At 45.9% G+C, this 11,889-nt stretch overlaps 1 protein-coding gene across 3 annotated transcripts in view; it reads left to right on the forward strand.

Annotated features, from left to right (window-relative positions):
* The window catches only part of LOC307231372 (transcription factor SOX-6-like), a 103,440-nt gene that overhangs the window by 32,265 nt on the left and 59,286 nt on the right, over window positions 1-11,889 (forward strand). For all 3 annotated transcript variants that reach the window (XM_080002047.1, XM_080002049.1, XM_080002048.1), the window contains 2 exons: window positions 6,064-6,271; window positions 8,845-9,055. In XM_080002047.1, coding sequence (XP_079858173.1) covers window positions 6,065-6,271; window positions 8,845-9,055 — 418 coding nt within the window. In that variant the 5' untranslated portion in view covers window position 6,064. The remainder of the gene's footprint in view (window positions 1-6,063; window positions 6,272-8,844; window positions 9,056-11,889) is intronic.

The following is an 11,889-nucleotide window of genomic DNA, read 5'->3' on the forward strand; positions in this document are numbered from 1 at the left end:
GAGTTTGAAGTCCGGTGTGAGTCAATGTCTTTAAAGGTTCTGTCTCAAATTGTGCTCTGCTGTTGAGTGAATTACACTTCCTTTTTTTTTTCGTGAGAGATTGGAAATACAGCAAACAAAAACTGCTTTTCTTACCATTTAGGCAGCTGACAAAATAGGGCCTGTTTTTGGGTAACTGGTGTCGCCGGTGTACATTTCTATTTTGGGAGAAAGATTGGAGCAGGGGGGAATCTCTGGGAGAAAGCGGGCCAGTGTGTGTGTCCACATTCCACATGTCTGACCGATGACAGTGCCCTCTGTTCGCAGCGCTCAGTCGTGATCTAATGAGAGTCCAGATAGAGCCCAGACTTAGGAGCCCGCCGAGCTGTTCTCATACACGGCCAATTCTCTTCAATCCCGTTCTTTTTAAACCTTTATTTATCCAGGGGAGAGTTTAATGAGCATGCACACTGTTTTGGGCAACACCCGACCTCTTATTTATCCGCTCACACACACATGTGGAAGAATTTCCATCTGGGCGTCACCTGGAAACACAGCCCTTTTCTGTTTCAACAAGTGAACAATGACATACCTGGTCAAGGGACATGGGTAGTTGTTGTGGGGTATTAAGGTACTGGGGTTGGTGCGGGAGCTCTAAAACATAATGAAGAGATTACACTATATTCCACGTGGTAGAAGTACTCGCTGAGGCCTGTGAGACGCATTTTTCTGCTCCGTGTCCGCCTTTATTTTTTATTTTTTTTCTTTGTCCTGTTGGTTTGCTTGTTGGGAGTGTCCAAAAGGCCAACAATTCTGAGAAAAACTTCTCGGTTTTTCTTTCTTCCGCTGGCTTCTTCTCCTCCTCACTCATTCTCTGCCTCTCTTTGGTATTTCCCACTTCCTCAGTTCCCTCCAGCTGGGACGGCTGGAGATTTTACACCCAATTGGTCGAGTCGGGGGCCTTTGTTGGAGCCCTCCTCTCACTCCACAAGTGGCAGAAGGGACCTGGACTGTGAATGGCGCTTTGTGTACTGTTTTTCTAAGAGGGGGCCCTGGTTCTCCTGCTCTCATCTGTCACAGGTCCCTTCTCCTTCCACAGCCCACAATGCCTGATTGTTTCTGCCAAGTAGACAGGTTCCAGGCCAGATCCGAACAACACTTTCCTGCCAAATTCCGACCCCAAGTTTTCGTTTTTCCTCCACTCCACAAAGGGATTCTAAGTTACTGTCCGTGTTGGGAAGGGGGGCTCGTGAGCTGTCCAGCAGCACTCTCACTTGTTCAGAGTGCGGACGAGGAATCCGCTCCTCCACCACGCCGGGGAAAAAAAAGGCTTTAAGGCTCAGAATAGACGCTGAAGATCGGGAAGAAAAACCTGAATCAAAATGCTCAGAGAAATAAGTGAGTAACATGAGTTTGTCGTTTAAGGGTCGATTCTGTCGAAAATCCCGATGAAAAACAACATGTGTTTTCATCAGTCTCTATCGATGCAACTTACTGTTTCTGAGAAAAAAAAAAAAAAATTTCATTGGAATTACCTATGTCGCCAGGAGCCTTTCACACTCCCGACATCACACTCATAACATCTTTGAAAGCCATGAGGACAAATTAAAACTCTTTACCCTGTCAAACAGTGAGCGCTCTGTGTTAGTTATCGAGAATGCAGTCATGCCAATGTCGCATTTCCGGAAAAATAGGCTGTTTTCAATGGAACCGTCCTGTTGTTTTATAAATGTTTTTTTTTGTTCCCCCCCCTTGACATCTGACGCTGTGGAAAGGCTTTTGCTTTGCCTCAAGGCAACGTAAATGGAAAGTATGTTTGTTTTTCATCTGTCATCGAAACGTTATCGTCAGACTTCTGTTCCCTGAGAGTGTCTGCAGGTAGCCGGCTCGCTACTTTGTCTCTTCATGGCAGAGTGTGTTGTTCCCTGTTAATCACTCAATTCTTCTTTTTTTATTATCTCCGTCGGATAAAGGGAGGACGTGTCCTCGTGTTTAAACACCAGAACGCTGCTGCTTTTATTGACATTATCAATAGAACACGTTGCTCTGTGTAGCAGCCGTTAATTGGGTTGGAAATGTACATCGTGCTTCTTCATGGTTTACAACCAATGCCACCGTCAACTCGCTGTGGTAAATAAGGACGGGCAGCTCATTTAAGGAATGATTTAAGCCAGCCACTATTGTATTCTATCGTATTCTATTCCATATGTCACATAGTTCATGGGTTTACCAAATGCCTCCGGCTAAACAAGGAGAGATCAGTCGGTTTAAAAATGCAGTTGGTGATTTTAGGTAATGAGTTTATCATAACAACATCCAGACACGGCATTCCGTGAAGTGAACAGCTAATTACTGTAGAACTTCCACACAACGGGAACCTTGACACACGGCGAGGCAGTGGCCCGCTGAGCTAATTCATTATTTCTAGGTACACTGTTTACAGACTTAGCCATCAGCGTTATTATGTTTGTTCTAGAGCCGAGCCATGTAAACACAGTAACATGATTCTCTGCCTGATTACCTCGGCATCCGACCGTGGCATCTGACATAGCTGTCCCCGTTGATCACCCTCACAGTTTTCCCATGACTGGGCTCTGCGAACACTGGCTGATCACAGAAACTTATTTTCTTGCTGCCCAACAAACCCTGGGACTGTTGCATGAGGAAACCATATCAGTGACAGCGATTTATGAGGCTGGGCATTCCTGGCCATATGACACGCCGGTTCCAAGAACTCTTAAGCTCCTCAATAAACACACCGCCAGCAATATTGTCAGCTAAATATAGCGCCCCCCTTCTTTCTTTCTCTTCTTGCACCTCATTCGCCACCTCTTCCCCCCCTGGGAGGACTTTGGGTTTGGGAGTACCTGACTTTGTGATTCTTTGCCAGCCTGCGGGGCGTCGTAGTCATGATGTGACGCGCTGCTCCTCGGAAGGGGGGCCTCGGAAAACTCATACCTCCGCATCCGATCGAGACCTAGGGAATTAAGAGTTGTGATGTTGTTCGGTATCGTTTGGAAAACAGCGAACAGCCATCCGGGGGTGCCATTGATTTAATTGGCACACAATCAAGAAAGGAGAAAAAAAGCACCTTTCGTGTCGAAAGGTGCTTTTTTTCTCCTTTCTTGATTTGGCCTTGATTTGTGGGTGTGTCGCCCTCTTCACATTGAGTCCCATCAGAGCGAAGGCAAAGAACTCTATTCTAAATTCTATTCTATTCTATTCCATTCTACACCCACTGCCGAGACCCTAGATACCGAGACCTAGATTCTAAAAGGAATATAAAACATTGATGTGCGCTTTGCTTAAACAGTAAAAGAAGCTGAAGTGACACTACATTTTAAACCCAAAATGAGACCGTGTGACCTGTCCTAGCAGCACCGCACCACAATATCGGTGTAAATTATTGTAAGGTGTAAGAATCCAGCTCAGGTTCGTCACTTTAATCTATTGGGTCATGTCGAAAAAATCACGCCAGGCTCAAACTTTAGTTTTCAAATAAAGCTTTGTCAATATTTTTCAGGACCCCAATATCGTGAGAACCGTCATTTGGACTATAAAGCACGTGGTTCACAATATGACGATATCGAGTGGTATTTTTCTTTTATAAGAGACAGGCACGCATTATACAAAGCTACTTCACAGTTCAATCCCAAATGTGTGAAAGCTTTGTTCTTTTTTGCGCCATTACAAAACACGGATATTTAAACGTGGAAGCCCGGTGCCGTGATACACAAACACACAACCCGGGCGCCCGAGTGACATTCACTTTTTCAGCACCCAAGGGAGCAATTTTCTCCAATTGACCAAGCGGACACCCCACTTCCCACCTACTGTTTGCCGGTAGACACTTTATTTTCTTATTTGACTCTCTTTCGCTCTCTCTCTCTCTCTTTCTCTCTCGCTCGCTCACAGAGTTTCCATCTATCATTGTGTTCTCACTCGGTTTGTTTCCTCTGCGTCTCGTTTTTTTCCGATCAACGACGTCTCTTCCTCGCTTACGACTCTATCACTACGACTGTGTCTGCCATTTCGCCTCTCTGTCCGATATCTCTCTCTCTCTTACTCTCCTTCCTTCATCTCTTAATTCATCTTCTCTGCCTCGAATTATCAGCTCCTCACATTCAGCTCCAGCCGCTCCTCGTTCGCTTCTTAGCGTCTCTCTGGTGTCTGTACCCCCCACCCTCCCCACCACACACAGACACACACACACACACACACGCACACACACGCACACACACACACACACACACACACACACACACACACACACACACACACAGACGCACACGCACACACACACACACACACACACACACACACACACACACACACACACACACACACACACACACACACACACACACACACACACACACAAACTTGTTCAAACAGTACATCCACACGCTTGCACACAAAGACTTTGGCGTTGGGGTAGGATTTACGTTTAAAAGTACCCAGGAGGCTGCATATTTCAGAGATAGACAGCCTGCTGTGATTTACTGGCCTGCTAACAGTCAAGTGGCAATCTGTTTTGCTTCACAGAAGTCGGGGGTGATGGGGGGGGGGGGGGGGTTTGGAGGGGTTGTGAGATGTGTGTGTGTGTGTGTGTGTGTGTGTGTGTGTGTGTGTGTGTGTGTGTGTGTGTGTGTTGTGTGTGTGCGTGCCTGCGTGTGTGTGTGTGTGTGTGTATATGTGTGTATGTGTGCATGTGTGCATGTGTGTATGCGCAAAGCATTGGCAGTGGATGGGTGGGGGGGTGGAGTGGGGTGGTCATCTCTCTCAGGAAGTAAGAACACTACAATTCTTAACAGCCTGACTCCCTTTCCCTCCCTTTCTTAGACTTTCTGTTGTCAGTTATCGCCTCGTAATTTACTAGCGTGTGTGTGCGTTAGTGTGTGTGCGTGTGTGTGCGTGTGTGCATGTGCGTGTGTGTGTGTGTGTATGTGTGTGTGTGTGCATGCTTGCAATGCAAAGGAAACATTGGCTCAGTTAGTGGGGCGGGCAAGTCGGGCTTACATTAGGAAAAAAAAGATTTTCCTCAGCTGCAGCAAAAACTCACACGCTCAAGGTGACGAGAACCTGTGATGCTGCTTAATAGATTAATCACTTATTCCCACAGTGGTAGTGGCTCACTCTCTGTGCTGTGTGTGTGCGTGTGTGCGTGTGTGTGTGTACGTGCGTGTGTCCGTGCGTGCGTGCGTGTGTGTGTGTGTAAATTGAGTACCTATCCAACAAGGAGTCCAAGCAGCTTTACTTTAAGTAAACATTCCTGTGTGAGGAGGGCTTGCCTGCGTGACCTTTTTTCCACACGGTAAAATAATTGAAAAGCCCGGTATTTAAATCTTGATGATTCGTTTTATTGGCAGTGGTAGCCACTGAAATTAGAGGCGTTTTCTGAGACCTGGCGATGCAGTGTACGCACAGTTCTACAGCGTGCATTGTGCAGTTCAGTATAAAAGAGAAGTGTTGCATTCTTCCGTTTCCTTTCCTTTAGTCTCCTCTTCTCTCTCCTCCTTTCCCTCTCCCATAGGTAAGAACATCTTTACTTTCGTAGCACTTTTTAAAACATACCGTTACAACGCGCTATACAGAAACGCAATTAGAGAAAATTGAAGACAGAATAGACATAAATATAATATAGAATAGAATAAAATAGAATAAAATAAAATAAAAAATAAAGTACATTAGCCCACAAAGTTAGAAGAGACAAGACAAACTGTCGCATCTTTTTTTTGTGGAAAGTTAAATGTTGTGTGTACCATGAAGTGGGACTGCGCAATAGTTGTTAATAATTATAATAATCTTCTTTCAGTGGTGCTGGATTGTCATGTAATTAAGACATTAAGTATCTGATAACTGATGATATCAATATATGAGTTTTGTTCTGATATCATACTTTACATTTTGTCATGAATCTCATTTGGATTTGCTACCGGAGGATTTGAAACTTGTCAACAGATTTTGTGATCCGTCATTATTGTGAAAACAAACTCTTCCCGAGCGAGCCATCAGCCAGTCCGACCGTTTTTTTATTCTATCTAAAAAATGAACATGGTTTTGTGTGTTTCCCCCGACAAACAGGATGATGTCTTCCATGCGAACAACGCCCCCCTACCCCCCTGCAGCAGAGGAGGAGCTGGACCAGGGCAATGCATCCTGGGCCGGCGAGGAGCGAGACAGCCAGGAGGATGCGCTGTCCTCGCACGGCAGACCCCTCCCAGACGAGCTGCAGCCAATCAGGGAGAAGCGGAGTGACGGCGACTGGGAGGGCGTCGGGCCCGCCGTGATGGTGAGAAGTCAATGATGTTATCTCCAGATACCATCCCATAACCCCATCTTTAAAATGGAACAAGGAGATCGATCCATTGTGACGCTTTGTCCACACTCATAAAACACACTGGAATATGTGCAAAGATACAGTATATGAATAATATATGTCTGTACAGATATACGATAATGAATGCATGTAATGGTGGGTCCACGTGCACACTCACGCAAACACACATGGGCCAATGGCTGCACTATGTGCTGCAGGCAGTGCTGTAGGCAGTTCAGTGTGGGTGCTCCTCTGGAGAACAACACGCCATGGTACCTCTCATGTCCACACCTTCTGTGCGTGTGTCTGTATGTGTGTGTGTTTGTGTACTCGGCTTCATGTTCTGCTGGTCCTTGTTGTAAAATAAAAAACACATTTCACTCAGTTTTATTTAGCCTCAGTGGATAGTGCAGTGTTTTCGTTCTGGTCAGTACGTACACATCGTTCAACATTTCACACCAGTTGAACTTCATTCTTCTTCGTCTTCTTCGTCTTCTTCTTCTTCTTCTTCTTCTTCTTCTTGTTGCTGCTCTCGTTAGGGGTCCCCACAGCGGATCATCTGCCTCCAATACCTTCTGCTCTGCGCGTCTTCCTCCCTTACACCAACCGCCTGCATGTGCTCCCTCACCACATCCATTAAGCTTCTCTTTGGCCTTCCTCTTTTCCTCTTTTCCTCTTGCCTGGCAGCTCCGTCCTCAGCATCCTTCTCCCAATGTAACTCTCATCTCTCCTACACACGTGTCCAAACCATCTCAACCTCCCCTCTCTCACCTTTCCACCAAACTGTCCAACCTGAGCTGTCCCTCTGATGTATTCATTCTTAATCCTGTCCATCCTTGTCACTCCCAATGAAAATCTCAACATCCTCAACTCTGCCACCTCCAGTTTAGCCACCTGCCTTTTTGTCAGTGCCACCATAAATGACATCAAAATTCCTCTGTGTGACAGTGATGACATCATCTTTTTTCTTATATAGCTTACTGGTAATTTGAGTCAGGGCAAATTCATATCCTTAGTGTTGTTCTTTATGTTTTCCTGATGAAAAAGGTTCAACTTAAAGAAATTAAAATAATTCGGTACAAAGAATCTGTGGTTGGCAATGAAACAGCCAGTGTGGGTATATACTAACCACAAATTAGACTCCGACTTACAACGCGACACAAACTCTCTTTCTCTGTCCGGACGCTCTGAGCGACGCTTCAGAAAAATAATTTAATTGATGCTCCCGTCCAGTTCTTTTTCCCAGCAGAAGAGCAAATTTCTCCCAAGGACATGTTGTCAGGACACGCTCAGCTGTTGATGAACGCACATTATTGCCTCCCGTAGGGATCGGATGTGTGACCTTTAGGTTCTAAAATGATCTCCCTTTCCCACCGGGACGTCCCGCCCATACGATGCTGCTCGTGTGTGAGGCCATGGCAGCACTATGTATGGACCTGAAAACCCCACACACACACACACACACACACACACACACACACACACACACACACACACACACACACACACACACACACATGCATAAGCACACAAACAATTTATGACAGCGACACACTCTCCTAATCCTCATAATAGAGGCATCTTCCGCTTAAACACTAAGTGCACAACAGAGCTCCCACAGCCGCCTGGAGCCATTTCAAGGGCATCTTAAGATCTCCATGTTATCCAAAGCCCCTTGTCTTTGAAACATAAGCCCCTAAAAATCCTGGAGATCCCCCTCACTCTCCTTAAGGGGAGGAGAAAGCATCCCGAAATAGCCCCGGTGTTAGAGCACCTGTGCTAAAGTGTCTGTTGTGTGGAACAATGTGGTCGAGTTGAAGGGCTCATCTTCCTGGTATATATAGGCTCCTTGTCCACTCGCTTTGCCGATAACACAACTGGGGCTGGGGCGCTGACAGTGAGGCACACAGCAGAAGGACAGACGGACCCCGCGCTATAGGACAAGATGCCCCCCACCCCCACTCATCCTTTTAACGCCTTCTATCCTCCATCAACAAACTCTCATGTACCCACACTGTGCTACCCCTGTTGCAAAGGTCCACAGCGGATATTTGCTATTTCCTGGCTAAATGGGTCGACTCTTGTTAAGCCCCATGATCCCCAAAATGAAAATAAATTACATTATTAGTAAACCCAGTGCTAATATTTTGAGTGTGTCCCACCGCGTCCAGCGCTCAGTCGCACTATAGTAACATTCCCCACAGCAGAATTCGTTTGTATTCTTTCTACACTTGACCTTTTCTCCCCTCGGCCATGCCAGCCTGCCCATGCTAAGGTTAAGGAGGGATAAAGTTAGTGCCAGCTATACTGGGAGATCCGCATACACACCCGTCCTCCGGTCAACATGAACAACAATGGCAGCTGCCAACAAAACATGAATTTAAATATAGTACTGAATAAGTCCGAGGCCAAAGGCCAAGACATTCAAGATAGACAGAGAGACAGACGGATAGATAGACAGACAGACAGATAGATAGACAGATAGATACGTACGTTCTTGGTTTCAGTTTCTGTGCCTCAACACGGTGTCTGTTTGCTTCCCCCAGGACACCGATGGCAGTAAAGGCGGCTCCACCTACAACTACCGTAATAACTCTACCTCTCCACCCAAACCTGAAGAGTGTTCCCGGGAGCGCGGGGAGCCGCTGTCCGGTCTGGCCTTCGGAACGCCGGAGCGACGCAAGGGAAGCCTGGCGGACGTAGTGGACACACTGAAGCAGAAGAAGCTGGTGGAGCTGACCAAGACGGAGCAAGATGGTAGAGTAGAATGTTCAACCTGATGTGTGTGTGTGTGTGTGTGTGTGTGTGTGTGTGTGTGTGTGTGTGTGTGTGTGTGTGTGTGTGTGTGCGTGTTTTTGTCTGTGTGTGCGTCTTCACCGGGATGAAATAACCCTAACTGAGGGTCGTACGGCAGGTGTGTGTGTGTGTATGCGTGTGTGTATACAGTATAAGTGTGTGTTTGTGTGTGCACGGGAGGGCTGCGTTGAGTTTAACGGACCAAAGACTCTCAAAAAATGGATGGACGCATTCTGCGCTCCTTGAATCTGGTGGTTCTTCCGCGGCGTTACTCCGAACAACCATTTCCGATTCCAATTGGCACTTTAGATTTTCTGTGCGTAACGTAGAAGGAATGTGTTTAAATTAAGCGTTTGAAGGTGAAATTGTATCACCTCAAGGCTGTGTTTGCCCCTGTGTGTGTGCGTGTGTGCGTGTGTGCGTGCGTGCATGTGTGCATGTGTGTGTGTGTGTGTGTGTGTGTGAGCCGCATCCCCGCGTTGGAACCCAGCGGTGCAGAAAGCAGGAACTCCCTCACCTGCGTGACTTGTTTTGCTCTCCTGCCACGTCCTCTTCAAAAGAGCTTTGATGCCGTTAAATTACAAGTGACAGATCCTTGTTAGATCACAAAAAGAGCAGCAGAAAACACCACTTTCCCTTTCCCCCCCTCCTCAGATCTAGATCACACACACATACACGCACACACACACACACACACACACACACACACACACACACACACACACACACACACACACACACACACACACACACACACACACTCACACGACCAGGCACACACAAACACACACAGAGACACATAGACAGACAGACACACACACACACACGCATCATGCACACACACATAAATGTATACACATTTATAAACGTATCATACTTAAACACAGAAAATCACATAATGCGCGCACACACACACACACGCACACACACACACACACACGCACGCGCGCACACACTCACACACACGCATAGGCACACACATAAACTTATACACATTTATAAAGGTGCATTTATGCACACGCACACACACAGGTACATGCATAAACACACGAATGTAAACCTACACTTACATCCGAACACAGAAAACACACACCCGAACACAAAGCAAAATCACATACAAGTATATATATATATATATATATATATATATATATATATATATATATATATATATATACACGCACATACAAACACACGTGGGGTCCACTCTTCTTTGCTCAGCTCATAATTGACATGGAATCAAACGGTGCAGATCCTCTCATTTCAGAGTTTTCACTTTGTTGTTGATACAGTGAAGTGGCTGCAGCCCGAGGCAACTCACCGCTGCAAAACACCCTCTCTGAAAAGGACAGGTAGCGCCGTCTTTCATCCACTGTTCACAAGCAGCTTTTAAATGTGTGTGTGTGTGTGTGTGTGTGTGTGTGTGTGTGTGTGTGTGTGTGTGTGTGTGTGTGTGTGTGTGCGTGTGTGCGTGTGTGTGTGTATGTGTGTGTATGTGTGTGTATGTGTGCACTTCCTCTGCGTGCGGGTAGCTGGGAGTGGAATGGGGTAATTGTGTTGTGTAAAAGTGTGTGTGTTCTGTTTTTTGGGCGGTATTTGTGTGTGTGTGTCTGTGTGTGTGTGTGTGTGTGTGTGTGTGTGTGTGTGCGTGTGTGTGTGTGTGTGTGTGTCTGTGTGTCCTGGTTGTGAAAGGTTCTGGAAGGAAGCGTGAGGCTTACCCACTGGGCTTACTCTGAGTTGAGGGAGGACTTTGTGGCTCCTCGTCGTTTGGAAACACCCTCCTCCGTGTCTCTTCACGTCAGACTGATTCCCTTGTTGCCTTGGGAGAAGCACTAGAAATAAGACAGGTTTCTGAAGAGTGTCCAAGTCAATGTGACAGGTATATTTTTAAGACAGATCAATATCAACACATATTACTATTGATAAAAAAAAAAAATCGATATATATTCGCCGCGGTGTTGACAATCGCTGGGATTATCTTGTGACTTTTCAATTTCAAACAGCAACACGCTATCCTTCCCTTTTTCATCCTGCAGTATTCCGTCCAAAAAAGCCGATATTCCGATCCCTGACATGTTTCTGTTTGAGAAAGAAAAAAAACAAAAGAGCTCACTCTGAGTCTGGGTCTGTGCTAATTAGTGAGGCTGCGACACGCCATGGACTAACAAGTGGCATTGTCATAGCGGGAGCACTTGAACAAATCAGATGAACATGTCCAATATAAGCTAGTAAAATGAAGCGTACTGTGTTAGTGTGTGATGAATAATAACTGTGGGGGACCTTGTGAACATTCATGTCAATTATTGCGATCCTTGAGGCGCCACAGTAAAAAAATAAAAAAAAAACTCCCCAAAAAAACCCAATCCTTTTTATTTGGTGCGTCGGCAATGCATTTCACCTTAGCAGGGTTATGGGTAGTATCACTCCACCCAGAGAGGCTTGCAGGTGCATTTAAAAGAAAAAGCGATTACAAAAAAAAAAAGAAGCATTTATCCACTGGTGGCGGAAGAGGAATACTTCATCCTTTGTGGGGGTAACACAATCAGTGCCACCATTTGCAAAACTCCCGAGTAGTTACTGAAAGAATGCACATCTTTTTTTTTCAAGTGAAGTGATTGTTATTTCCTTTCACCTATTTGGTCCCATTATGACTGTGTTTTTACATTTCTTCATAGCTCGTCCTTCGCCCGGGGATGCCCTCAGAAACACTGCATTTTTTTTTCATTGCATATTTTTGGAATTCATCTCGTCGACCGTAGCCACGGCTCGGTTCAAGTTTTCCCTCCTTTGTGATT

Source organism: Zeus faber (assembly GCF_960531495.2).
Source record: "Zeus faber genome assembly, chromosome: 6".
NCBI lineage: Eukaryota > Metazoa > Chordata > Actinopteri > Zeiformes > Zeidae > Zeus > Zeus faber.